The sequence below is a fragment of the Nycticebus coucang genome, chromosome 16, assembly GCF_027406575.1.
Source record: "Nycticebus coucang isolate mNycCou1 chromosome 16, mNycCou1.pri, whole genome shotgun sequence".
NCBI classification, from domain to species: domain Eukaryota; kingdom Metazoa; phylum Chordata; class Mammalia; order Primates; family Lorisidae; genus Nycticebus; species Nycticebus coucang.
In genome coordinates, this window is record NC_069795.1 from 77,667,355 (window position 1) to 77,681,902 (window position 14,548).

General features: G+C 39.4%; 1 protein-coding gene across 18 annotated transcripts in view; it reads right to left on the minus strand.

Moving 5' to 3' along the window:
* Positions 1-10,584, minus strand: part of DLG1 (discs large MAGUK scaffold protein 1) — a 354,406-nt gene extending 343,822 nt beyond the window's left edge. For all 18 annotated transcript variants that reach the window (XM_053565047.1, XM_053565043.1, XM_053565042.1 and 15 more), the window contains exons 1-3: positions 10,221-10,584; positions 9,699-9,748; positions 8,876-9,007 (exon numbers count right to left, since the gene is read on the minus strand). In XM_053565047.1, coding sequence (XP_053421022.1) covers positions 8,876-9,007; positions 9,699-9,717 — 151 coding nt within the window. In that variant the 5' untranslated portion in view covers positions 9,718-9,748; positions 10,221-10,584. The remainder of the gene's footprint in view (positions 1-8,875; positions 9,008-9,698; positions 9,749-10,220) is intronic.
* Between the last annotated feature and the right edge of the window lie 3,964 nt (positions 10,585-14,548).

The window sequence follows — 14,548 nt, forward strand, 5'->3', positions numbered from 1 at the left end:
AAACTACAGGAAATCTATATAACATAAACAACCATTTAAAATGGCACAAATCTATTGCTATGCAAATACATCCATTGGTAAGTGTTTTGGGATAAGAACAGTATGTGAAGTACAGAGTCACACTAAACACATTTACGCAAATTGAACTGCAGACCCCCCCCACCAGCAAAAAAAAAAACAAAAACAAAAACAAGCAATTCTGGCAAAAAAGGCAACCCATCACTCCACCCAATAAGTAAATGTCTTGCATAAAAAATTGAAAGGGAGGAGAGTTCTTTCAGGTGGTATTAGTTTTCATGTGCCTCTCATAACTTGAACATCTTGTATCACACTGTGATATGTGTGATTTTATTGTTGTGTTCTTAGTGTAAAAGGTCACTTAAACACAAGCCAACAACTTCATCTAGTGCTCAATTAAAGAAACAATGTTTCCTTTCCACCAGAGGAAAAAAGACTTGTGCTATAGTTAACAAGAGACAGTGAGCATTAAATTCCTTGAAGATCTGCAAGGATAATTTTAACCCGATGTGATTTTTTACCTTACATGCTGATTTTAAATGTCAATTCTCATGTAGGAATAATTCTCTTTGAGTAGGAAGTTTATTTTGAAAACTGAAATTGTATGCATATGAGGTCTGACAATTAAGTTCATGAACTCATCCTAGAAAAAGTGCTCCATATTTCACTGCTGAATATCACTACAGTTCCCTTCAAAGTACTCCGTTTGGATGCCAGCAACTAGTCTACCTTTCAGTGCAATTTTGGAACTTCAGGAATGGCCATTAAAGACGTCATCATATTACGCTTATGTCCTGAATGTCATCACAATGTCTTCCTTGCAGTATTTCCCTCATCTTTGGGTAAAGAAAAAATTCAGTGGGGGCCAGATCAGATGAGTACAAAAGATATTCCAATACAGTTATTGGTTTACTGGCTAAAAACTCCCACACAGAATAGTGCCATATAAGGTGGTGCAGTGTCATGATGTAAAAGCCATGAGCTGTTAGCCAAGAATTTTGGTTATGATTCTGTTATTTCTCTATTGATGTTTACTTGGTCTGTTATGCTTCTCCCAGTCAGTCAATAATTTTGACACACAGTTTGACAAATTTTCCAATGTTTTTGTCAGTTCTGCTCATTATTAGCCACCCTAACCTCTCTTCATCAGTGATGTTTTCTCTCCCCTCAGAAAAACATTTAATCCATTTGTACACTGCTGTTTTTTTCATAGCATTAGCCCCATAAACTTGAACTAACAGGTCTTTGATTTCACTTCTACTTTTACTAAGTTTAACAAGATATTTAATGTTTTTTCATTGTTTTATTTCAAGCTCTGACATTCTCATGACAGCACACAAAAACACCCAACAATAATGAACACCATTCACCAAGATATTGCCACACGGTGACACAAACAGTTGTGAGACGCTGACATACCAAGGTTACAAAAGCTTACCAAGCCATTTGTATAGTGCTGTCAAAGTAAGCACACAGTGGCAAGTTCAAAACTTAATTGTCAGATCTCATATACGCTTAGAATAACATCCTAGAAGGATATTCACCTCCTGGATAAAGTAGGTGGTTACCTTTGGTGTATTTTCTTATTTATGATACTTTATGTACAGTAATCTGATCTCAATGTTTTATATAGAAAATGCATTATTTTTCTAATAAATTTCATTTTGGAGTGTTATGAGAAGGCAATTAGAAAGCTGAGGAACACTGAAGTATAGCCCTACCATTTCAGAGGGAAAAAATTCTATCAGTTCACTGACTAAAACAAGTATGATGTTTTTATACTAAAATATATACTAGTCAAATCTACTCAACCACCAATGTTCTGCTTTCTCTTAAACTCTGTTTTGGGCCAGGTATGCCAGCTCATTACTGTAATCCTAGCACTATGGGAGGCTGTGGCAACAGGACTGCTTGAGGCCAGGAGTTTAAGACGAGCCTGGGTAACATGACAGAGACCCTATCTCTACCAAAAATAAAAAAATTAGCCAGGTATAATGGCATGCACCTACAGTCTCAGCTACTTGGGAGGCTGAGGCAGGAGGATCACTTGAGCCCAGGAGTTTGAGGCTGCAGTGAGCTATGATCATGCCACCACACTCTAGGCCTAGAGAAGAGAGCAAGACTTTGTCTCCAAAAAGAAAAAAAAAAAAAAAACTTTTTTATCTTTATCCTCTGAAGAGAAATATTATCTATAAAATTAGAAAGTATTATATAAAATTTCTTTCATCCACTAGAAACAGTTAAGATGTCAAGCCAATTGGTATGCAAAAATAGATTATTTTAACACTGTAGATACTATTTGACTAACAGCCACACAGGATTCACATGCATATTCCTTAAAACAAGGTTTGTACTAAAAAGGAACCAGAATTTCCCAGGGAAATGGATGATCCCAGAAATGGCTGGTGTAGGATAGATACAAGATGAACAGGAACACCTTTGTTATGCCAAAAATTAAGAAAGTACTTGAAAAAATGATGGGGACATGTCATAAGGACATTAAAGGCCGCCTCTAGCTAAATTCAAGACTATGGAGCACAAAAATCATTAAGGATGGTAACAAATGATAGCCACTAAAGGAAACAGAAATCTACAAGTCCATGATAGACGCACAAAGGGAAGCTCTTGATTACAATAAAATGCCAAGTATTATCAGAAAATGTAGAGGAGTGCTGCTGTTAGAAAATTCATTTTTCTTTTTCTTTTTTTTTTTGTTTTGTAAAGACAGAGTCTCACTTTACCGCCCTCGGTAGAGTGCCATTACGTCACAGGACTCACAGCAACCTCCAGCTCTTGGGCTTCCGTGATTCTCCTGCCTCAGCCTCCGGAGCAGCTGGGACTACAGGCGCCCACCACAACGCCCGGCTATTTTTTTTGTTGTTGCAGTTCAGCCGGCACTGGGTTTGAACCCGCCACCCTCGGTATATGGGGCCGGGGCCCTACTCACTGAGCCACAAGTGCCACCCAGAAAATTCATTTTTCAATGATAATACAAACTAGTTCAGGCAAGAATCATCAATGGATGCTAAGTATAAATGGAAATTTTGCTGAAGAACAGGATGTGTACATGGTGTTAAAATGCCTCTCCCACATATTGCTTACAAGACAAAAGAGTAAAGAAAATGTGACTACAGAGTTGATAATTCAGACAACACCTGAGTAATAAAAGTTAATGTCTCCAAAAAAGAAAAAATTAACATCATCGATGAATGGCAGATGACATCATATATGCGAAGATATGTAGAACCCTAAGAATATATAACCTGAATCTAATCACAAGTAAACATCAGACAAATCCAAATGAGAAACATTATATAAAAAAAATAAAGTGTAGGGGAACTGAGTTCTTCAAAAATGTCAGTATCATAAAAGACAAAGGCTGAGGAAATGTGCCCAGAATAAAAGAGAGCAACGAGACATGACAACTAAATGTAACACCTAATCCACTAGATCCTGTACTGAGGAAAAATTTGACCCTCCATATATGAAATGGCTTAGAAAAAATATTTACAGATGCTTTTTCAGCTCTATGATTCCAAGGTTCTAAAGAGACTTCAACCAGATTAAACATAATCAAAACACCGCTTCAGAGCCAGTAGTAAGCAAAACTATTAGCAAATAAACCAATCTAATTAAATCAAAACCACCAGTGAAAAGTTAATAAAATTCTCCAATTTCATAAAGATTTAGTAAACAGTCTGATCCATATCCTGTTGGATTTTCCTTGCTCAAACCTAGCCTTCAAAGTTACTCCCGCAAACACACACATATACACCCACACACAAAAGAAGTTAGTGATGGGCTAGTGGGACCAAAATAAAGCAAAAGGAATCTAAGAAACATTGACATTTTGCTGCTATAGCTAGAAGTTCTCAAATTCTGATTACTAAGTACATACACTTTTCAAATGTGTAAATTCCATCATTATAAACCTCATTTCACTATAAACACTCTCCTTCACAGCAATAATTGTTATTTCTTAAAAAAACTTTGCAGATCGACATCTGTCTTAAACATTCTTGTTATTAGTGTTCTATATCAGAGTAAAATGAGAAAGAACATCCGAAATAGCTGAAGGTAAAAAGAAGTTCTGGATTCAAGGTTAGTTGAGTTCAATTTCTGGCTCCCCAGTTTGGTATCTGAAGCCAAGGGCAAGGTTGGTCATTTTTCAATTGCCTCGGTTTTCCAACCTCTAAAACAGTAAAATCACCTCAGACAGGTGAATATATACCCTATAAGATTAGAATGACTAAATAAGATACCTGTATTAGCACATAAAGGGCTTCATAAATGTTAGCCAGTATTTTGTTTTGCATACACTTAAAAAGCAGGTAAGCTAATGTAGTCAAATTCATTGAAACAAAAATAAAAGGGTAGTTAAGAGGGCCTGGGGAGTGGGATGAAAGGGGAATTGTTTAAAGCTGCGGTCCCTAACCCTGTTAGGAAGCTGGCAAGACAGCAGGAGGTGAGCAGCCAAGCTTCATCTGTATTTTCAACCACTCCCCATTGCTCTTCCATCATTGCCTGAGCTCCACCTCCTGTCAGATCAGCAGCACTGGCAGCATTAGATTCTTATAGGAGTATGAACCCTACTGTAAACTACACGTGCAGGGGATTTAGGTTATGTGCTCCTTATGAGACTCGAATGCCTGAGCTGGAGCTGAGGCCGTGATGCTAGTACTGGGAAATGGCTGCAAATACAGATTGTCATTAGCAAAGAGGTTTGACTGCAAAGACCATAATAAATCAATTGTTTGCAGACTCCTATCAAAACCATTCCTCAACCCTTCACCAGTCTGTGAAAAAATTGTCTTCCATGAAACCAGTCCCTGGTGCCAAAAAGATTGGGGAACACTGGTTTAAAGGATACAGACTTTCAGTTTTGCAAGATGACAAGGTTCTACAGATATGAATAGACTTAACATTTTAAAATAGTTAAGATGGTAAAAGAGTCACACTTGTGAAACTTATCTACTAATAAGGACATGGTAATGTCTTGCACCATGTTTGTAAGTGCTAGAAAACTATTAGAATAACAAGTGAACTAGTAACTAAAAAAATCATAAATGAAAAGTGTAACATTATCCACTTTCATTTTGAAATATCTACAGAACTAAAATAAAATACTGTATTAAAATAAGCTTGCTATTTATTACAGACAAAATATATAAATCACATGACTAAATTTACTCAAGTCCCTAAAACAGTGGTTCTCTACCTTCCTAATGTCACAACCCTTTAATACAGTTCCTCATGTTGTGGTGACCTCCAACCATAAAATTATTTTCATTGCTACTTCATAACTGTAATTTTGTTACTATTATGAATTGTAATGTAAATATCTGATATGCAGGAGACCCCCAAAGGGGTCGCAACTCACAGGTTGGGAACTGCTGCTCTAAAATCAGCCAAGAACTCAAGCCTAGAATTTTCTCCTGAGCACAAGGAAAGCAGATGAGTTCTCTGACACCATAAGAAATAACCTCCAGGGTCACCTCAGATCCCAGACACCTTAGAATCAGGAATGCTCTGAAACCACTACAGACCTGAATACTTTGGCTTTGACTGTGATCAAATCATATTCATTCTACTTTACTCACAAAATTTTAAAAACTAAACGCAGAAAACAGAAATACAAAATCAAATATACTAAGTTTTCAAATTGCTCTCACCTAAACCAGGGAGTGAAATTAGGCAGATATTATCCCCATTTCTACTAACTATATCTGACTAAATCAGATATATCTTGAGAATAAATTTTAAACAGAAGTGCAGCTCATGGATTTTTTTAATGCAACTTTAAATATTCAGCCCTAAAGAAACAACATAGCTGAAACTCAAAAGTTAATTAAAATTTTTCTGCTTTCAGTAATTTTTAAATCTTCAAGCCATCCTTCAAGGATACTACTAAGTATCAGAGCCAGAACAATACTTCTGTATTTCATTAAATTGAGAATATTATGAATTATTAAACGTACCACTATTTCATGTGTCACCAAGAATGCAAAAACACTATCAAAAAATGACATGCACCAGTTATAAAATGTTTCCCAAATTCAGAGATAATGTTTAAAAACTGGTGTCTTAGAACACATGTAATGCAGTATGTTGCTTCAGAATAATCCAAAGCATAGGGAAAAACCAATCTATATATTAACTGCAGAAGGTGGGAAAAAATTTTCTGTAACCTAAACCCCTAGAGACCCACACAAACTTTTTAAAAAATACATGAAAAGTAGCCGGGCATTGTGGCAGGTGCCTATAGTTCCAGCTACTTGGGAAGCTGAGGCAAGAGAATCGCTTAGGCCCAAGAGTTTGAGGTTGCTGTGAGCTGTGATGTCAGGGCACTCCACCCAGGGAGACAGCTTGAGACTCTGTCTCAAAAAAAAAAAAAACCCTGAAAAGTCTATACAAACTACCAATTCAAAGAATCAGTAAACGGTGACAATTTCAAATCCAATGGCACACAGCATCCCAAGCAAAGAGCTACTTAACTCACTATCATCTAAGTAAATGATTTCCAAACTAAGGAAGTCAAGAGCCTAACCACCAAATTATTTTCAAACTCTGATAGTTAAGACCAACGTCTCTTTCAATGCAATGGTTCACAGATAACAGCTCAGAAGACAGAGTGCCACTTACTGAAGGAAAAAACAGTTAAGCAAGGATTTTCACTGCATACTATGGACACAATGAAATAGTTTAGCTTTAGAGCAATTTAGACTTCAAGTACATTATGACACTGTTTCAAAAACCATGGCCAGAAGTATAAAGCAAAAAGAAAATCTTACTGGCAAACAAATTTTCAGACCAAGTAACAACAGCACAAGATAATGCATTTATTAATTCAGTAGTATCAACAATTAATTCAATTATAGTATGGAAACAAACAAGAACCTCTATTAAATGTATCTATTTCAAAACTCCTATAATCTATTACTTTTCTTACACCAAAATCTACCACCACATCCTGTAATACATTAAAATTAAGTAAATCTAAATATCAAAGTAAAAGCAAATTCGGGACCAATTAAATTATACAAGAGATAAAAGATTCACAAATATAAACTTAATAACTAGAAAGCTAACCCTATCAAAAATCAACTATGTATAAGAATAAATACGTTCCAAACAGGCAAGGTAGAATATGTCAAAAATACCTCCACACAGCAAATCTATCACCAATCTAGTGGGAAATATAAGAAGTGTATACTGTTTAATTACTTCACTAACCATTTAATTTTCTTAAATTACAGCCTACATATACAAAAAGACATTTTACCTATATCTATACATGTAAATGAAAATATAAGTCATACTGTTTTCTTCTAAACAGTGACCCTACTAAATAGAAAATCATTAGGTTTAACATTGGTTTAGAAAACCAAATAACTAAAAAAACATCTTTCCCTTACTTTTTTGCTATTTTTTCAGAGGAATACAATTTGACCATCTATTTGGACTTTAAATCTCAGAGCTTAGAAATTCAAATGTAAAAAATGCCCATCAATGCAAAGAAAAAAAAAAAAAAAAAAAACAGCACCAAAATGTCAATAATTTTTGAAGATGTATAACAGGCACTTCATTATACTATACTCTGTATTCTATGGTTTTTTTTGTTGTTGTTATTGTTGTTTGTTTTTTTGCAGTTTTTGGCTGGGGCTGGGTTTGAACCCACCATGTATGGCATATGGGGCCAGCGCCCTACTCCTTTGAGCTACAGGCGCTGCCCATTATGTTTGTTTTTTTAAAATACATAATAATGTTAATTTTTTTTTAATTGTTCAAGTGTATCAGGTGATCTTCCTAAAAATCTTTAATTCTAAAAATGTAGTGGGGAACATCAATTTATCAATAATTTATTTGACAACATATACTGCCTTGAAGGTATTCCTCAAATCATACTAATAAGTACTTTACCAACAGACAGATATAAGGTACACCTGCTTAGAAGCTACTGAGGAAATAAATATAACGCAATAAAGTATGTGCCTTATTCTAAAGTGCTATATAGTTGATGACTAACAAAAAAATTTTCGTTCTCAGAACTGGAAAGAACAAATAAATTTTTGATTTACCTGGAGAAAAGGGCCAGGGGCAGGTCACCTTGTTTTATATGTGTACAAATCAGGGATTATATACAAAATATAAGATGTTGTTTTATAAAAGGATCTAGCTACTTTTTAAAAAGGTTTAAAACACACTGCTACATTTCATTGCCTACATCTACAGTTAATACAGTGGCCCAGAAAGGGTTGTATAACTATCATTCAAATAATGGTACTATCAGGTATAGAATTTAGATTTTTGCACCACTTCGAATTTAAGTCACAGTTAAGAATAAAACTGTTTTAATTTTCTTGTCTATAAAATAAAGTTATTAAACTAGATCATCTCTAAGATCAATTCCAGGACTAAAATTCTGACTCTATGAATGCCAAGTTAAACAGAAGTCTATATTAAAAGAATGAATGTTCTTAAACATAGCAGAACCCTTCAAACATATTCAAGGACTTCAGAGAAAGACAAGTCAAATACAGAAACATGCTAAGAGAAATTCAGACATTATCTTTTGGGTTCTGAAACATTTCTACTACTTCTCCATCTTTTAATAGTTCTAGGATGTGAAACAGTGTTCTCAAATCACTGAAATAATCACACCTAAAGCTTCTTAGTTACTAGATATTTTTGGAAAAGATAGTAGCCTATGAAAGACATACAACTTGTTGAAGATGTTCAAATTACTGAATATGACATAGAAAATCAAGTACATTATTCTCTTAAGTTTAAAATAATTGAACTGAAAGAAGTAGAAAGCAGAGCTGACACATAATGGTCACAAAGTTTTAATTCCCACCTATTAAAGCCTGAAAGAGGTTGCTCTGAAATATGTTAATAACCCGTTCTATGGAACTTCTGAGCTGTCTGTCTTCAGTTTGGCTTAGTTTTGAACGATATTCTTCCAAAAGGAGTAATGCTCTCTGTGTATCTGAGAAGAAATAAAGAGCCTGATTAAAATCACATATTTACCAACAAAACAAAACAAAAAACTACATGCTACTGAAAATAATTCTGAAAGAAATCTCAACAGTTTCCCAAATCCCCCAGGTCAACCAATGTCACTATGTTTATGTACATCTATTCCCTAGAATGATCAAAAGAACTTTTAAACATGTATCACAGTAGAAAATGGGGTGAAGGTGAACAGTTTGTAATAAATGCACAATGGCAGACTGACAGTAAAAGATCAACCTATCAGTAAACACAGTTTCAGATCATGTTTAGATAATCTAAAAGCAGATTATCTACAATTTGTCATTGTAACACAAATTTTAAGTGTTTCAAAATACTAGTTCTTAGTATCCCACAGTTACTCACAAAATAGTGTTTAGTAAGAATGACAAAATGAAATACTAAAACACCAATTCAACAAAATTTTTTTTAAAGACGTGGGGGGAGTGGCCTACTTGTCTCACTAATCACTAGACAGATGTCAAGAAATAAAAGTTTAACATTTAGGTGTTTCCATCTTCGGCTTAGGATTAGATTCCCTAAGCAATGAAGCTAGGACTATGCTGTCTCGTCAAAGTTACAAACATTCTTAAAACGGCCATTACAAAACTGACATATGGAATAAATAGCAACTGACATCCACAAAGAGTTCCAAAGCAAAGTCTCACCTTGCTTCCGGACCGGCATTTTTCTCTAGAAGCAGGAAGAAGGCACACACCTTTAAAAACACAAATCAGAAAGGAAAAAGAACTAAGGAAAAGAACAGAATCGCAGTAAAACTAGTAACCCCCCTACTGAAATCGGAAAAACTCTCCGTTCCATTTGAAAAGCCCACCTTCCAAAGTTTTCCCAAGTGAAAGCAAGTGCTTCAAAACCCAACAGTGTCCGTCAAAGTAGAAAGCTTTTTCCTAGGGGTGGGTGCCCTGCAAATCAAGAGCAGACTGACGCCTGCTCCCAAATTCTCCTCCAAAGCTTCCCGGTTCCCAAAGGGTACTAAGTGCTGAATGCCTAGATTTGAAGCAGCCTTTTCCCCGGCTCAAGTATCCATACCCCCCACCTGCTACCGGGGGCGGGTGCGTGAAGAGGCGCTCCGACCCTTGGCCCCTGAGCCGGCGGCGGCCGCAGAGCGCTGCGGGGGGACCACCTGGACTGGTCACCCCGCCCCGCTCGGGCCCCCTCCCCTCGCTTGCCTTTCTCCGCGCTCGCTTCCTCCGGGCTACTCCAGCGGGGGCCAAACAGGGCAGCGGCCGCTCTCCACGACGCCCTCGCGCCCCACATGCACACCTCCGCGGGCCCCCACACCTGCGGCGCCGCCACAAAGTTCCAGAGAGCGGCGCGCTCGGAGCTGGGGTGCGCTCCGGCCGCACTCGGAGCAGCGCCCCAGCCTGGCCCCGCTCCACGTACCCCCGCCCCGCCCGGTGCTCGAGGAGCTAGCCGAGATGAGGCGGTGAAGGGACGGGGGAGGAGCTCCCCTTGGCGGCCGCACCCCCGCTGCCTCTTCTTTCTCCTGAGCTGCGCCGCCTCCTCACTCGCCGCGGCCCGCTAGCCCGCTCGCCCTCTCGCCTACAACCGCCCCACCCCCGGAACTTCGCCTCCTTCCGCGCCCCCAATCGCTCTCCCCCCAAACTTTCCGCCAAGATGGCGGCTCCGGAGCTGGAGTGCCGCGCCCCCACGTGACCGCTTTCCCGGCGCTCTCAACCAATGGGAAGTGAGGAGGCGGCTCGCGCCGAGCCTGGGGCTCTCCCCGCTGCTACCTTTAGGTTGGAATGGGGAGTAGAATCCGGAGACGGCTGGGAAACTGGGAGGGGCACCCAGCCAGCACCCTAAGTGAACCTCTTTGCTTAAAAGGGCGGCCACCGAAGTAGCTCTGAGGACAAAGGAATTAGCACAGAGACTCTACAGGTGGTCTAGGGAGACCCTGGAAGAGCCGGCTTTTACCTGGTCCTAGCCCACCGGCGTGTCCGGCGGTCCTGAGCTAGGAGCGCGCAGGGCCAGAAAGGGTCGGAGTGTCTGAAGAGAGACGTGTTCTCACCTACGCCAGATCCAAGGCACGCTTTCCGAGAGACCGCTTAACGTCAGTAAACACGTGCTGTTTCAACACCTGGGCTGGAAAGAGCGCCTGACGCCCCGGGAGTGACCCCCAACCGCTAAAAGCACACTTGAGGAGCCAACTCTGCCTCTTGTTAACGTTAGGAGTCCGGACTCGGGTGGGAGGAACAGAGGCATTGGGGCGGGCGTGAGAGGTGGTATCTTTACGTTGCCTTACTTTTTACTGATTTTTTAAAAGTTACTGTTTGCTCCTCAGTAAAAAAAGGTTTGGAGAATTTTCATTAAAAAGGCATGTTATATGGGGAGAGTGGTTAATATGGTAAGAATTTGAGGGTTTTGGTAGTGGATTTTTAAAAGTTATTAATTCCAAGTAATATTGCATTTGAGAGTGCAAAGATAAGATTTATTAGTTTATTCTTTCCTCATTTTTCCCCAAGCCTGTGTCCCCACGCGGTCATCATCTCAGAGATTACCCGAACTTTGGCGGTCCCTTTAAGGAGTCACCTGTAGACACCTCCTCCCAAGCGGAACCGCCCTCCGCCAGCTGGGCTAGATTAAGTTTCCAGCGCACCTCGGAGCGGAACCGGCCTGCTGGGACCCTCCCAGGCCGAGCTGCCTGGGTTATAGAAGGAGAATCTGGAAAGCGCTCCAAGGTCTTCGAGTCTCTTCTGGTTAATAAGGACTTCCCTGGTCGGAGGTCTGGAGAGAATTTCCCCCAAGGTCACCCAGAATTAGTGACAGAATTGGAAACTCCGAGATTATGTCATTCAAAACGGAACGCTCTTCCCTGGAAACCTGACAGACTTTCACTAAGGCGGTATCCATTGGCTAATAAAGAGAAGTCCGAGGAGGAACCGTGATTATAGCTGTACCAGTTACCCAGAAGTATGCCGACCACTGGTTTCACTTGGAGATTGGACGTTGAATTCCTAACTTGTGAGAACCCAACAACTCTAGAACTCATGTAGACCCACTCTCTCCGTTTAAGGTAAAGAAATAAAGAAACTGAAGTCCAGAAAGGGGAAGCAACTTGGCCAAGGATTTACAGACTGATCAGTAACAGAGCAGCCCAGAACTCAGATCTCCTAGCATTAGTCCAGGGCTCTTTCCCCTATAGTTAGGGACAACTTGTTAGAGACATTTCTGTATATTGGCAACAGATCTCTATGATTCCTGGATCAAACATCCCAGGCTCTTGCACAACAGTTAAAGCAACAGAGAAAATGGGAACAAAATGTCAAAGAGGAGGAAGGGTTCCTAAAAGCAAGGAGCTTAACAGAGGAATGGAGGTTATTTAATAATAAAAATAGTTGATGATATGCATATTTTCAAGACCTCATTGATGATCTGTTAATGGAATGGTTCCAAAAAGAAACCATTTTAAGAATGGAATCTTCAGAATTCAGGAGGCAGGAGAGAAATTTGTCCTCTCCCTTGATAACATTATTTGTTCTCATATATGTTCACTTCCTGCTCTCAAGGACTGGCAACCTGGTAATAAATGGACAAAGGCCAAAAGAACAATGAGGAATCAAAAGCAAAATCTGTATTAGTTCTCAATGTTATCCCAGTCATCCCCTAAAAACAAAGAGGAAGAGGAGAAGAAAAGGACATTTTCCTCATCTTTCCTGTTATTCTCTGTAACAACCGTGTTTCATTGTTGGTGATGTCAAAAGCAGAAATGTACCTGGCACTTGTTTTACCCCTTACCCTAAGGGAGGATGGGAGAAGCAAGTGCCTCCAGGGGTCCTCAAACTTTTTAAACAGGGGACCAGTTCACTGTCCCTCAGACCATTGGAGGGCCGGACTATAGTTTTTTTTTAAAAAACTATGAACAAATTCATATGCACACTGCACATATCTTATTTTGAAGTAAAAAAACAAAACGGGAACAAATAACAATCGCACCGCTGCATGTGGCCCATGGGCTGTAGTTTGAGGACTCCTGGGACAGTAAACAAATCTGAACAATGGAGGATGGGCTTTTATTCTTCATTCCTCTTTTCTACCCATCTGTATTAGTTACTTCTGTATAACAAATTCCTCAAAGCTTAGTGGCTTAAAACCTAGTAGCTTAGTAACTTAAACAGCAATAAACATTGTCTCACAGTTTCTGTGGATCAGGAATTAAGGAGCAGTGTAGTTAGATGGTTCTGGCTCAGTGTCTAAAGAGGTTGCAGTCAAAGTATCTAACAGGGCGGCAGTCATATAGAGGCTTAACTGGGGCTAAGGAGGCTCTTTCAACATGGCTCACTCACATGACTAATAAACCCATGCTGGCTGTTGGTGGCCAGAAGCCTCAGTTTCTCATATTGAAGACTTTTTTATAGAGCCGCTTTAATGTCTTCATGATATGGTGGTTGACTTTCACCAGAGCAAGTCATTCAAGAGAACAAGACTGAAGCCACAATGTCTTTCATGGACTAATCTCAGAAATAACACTTTCTCTTAAGCTAGTAGGACTGCTATAACAAAACACCTTAGACTGGGTAATTTATAAATAACAGATTTATTGCTCAGAATTCTGAGGTTAGAAGTCCAATCAAAACACCAGCAGGATCTGGTATCTGGTGATAGCCCTTTTCCTCAAAAATGGTGCCTTCTTAGTATATCTTCACATGGTATAAGGGGTGAACGAAGTCTGTCAAGCCTCTTTTGTAAAGGCACTAATACCATTCAGGAGGGCTTCACTTTCAAGAACTAATCACCCCCCAAAGGCCCCACCTCTTAATAGGATCACTTGAAAGGTTAACGTTTCGATATATTGAAGGGGGACGCAAACATTCAGACCATACTATCACACACTCCATAATATCCACAATATCTTAATGATTAATGAGACCAGCCTCAAGGAAGTCAGAAGGTAAGACTTACTTGGGGCCATCTTGGAGGCTGAGCCACCTGGGTTGTAGAAGCAATGACACATACAACAATACATAAAGCAATGACATCTGGATTTTCCAACTTGTATTTCCTCAAGTCTCTCTTATGTAGTTAGCAGCTACCATTGAATTTGACCTAATACAGGATCCGATTACTTTTCCAAACTCATTTAAAAAATACATATATGTACCCTTGGACACACACATATACACACTGGCCATAAAGTTTGTGTGCAATTTTAAGTTGGACACTTTTGTTTTTTCAGACAGTACCACTTTGTCACCCTCAGTAGAGTACCATGGGGTCATAGTTCACAGCAACCTCAAACTCTTGGTTTCAAGAGATCTGTTGCCTCAGCCTCCCAAGTAGCTGGAACAAAAGGCATTCACCACAATGCCCAGCTATATTTTTAGAGATGGGGTCTCACTCTTGCTGAGGCTGGTTTTGAACTCATGAGCGCAAGAACTCCACCCACCTCAGCCTCCCAAAGTACCAGGATTATAGGCATGAGCCACTGCTCATGGCTAAATTGCACACTATTTTAAATTGCACGTGAATTTTATGGCCACCTGTATGTGTGTGTATA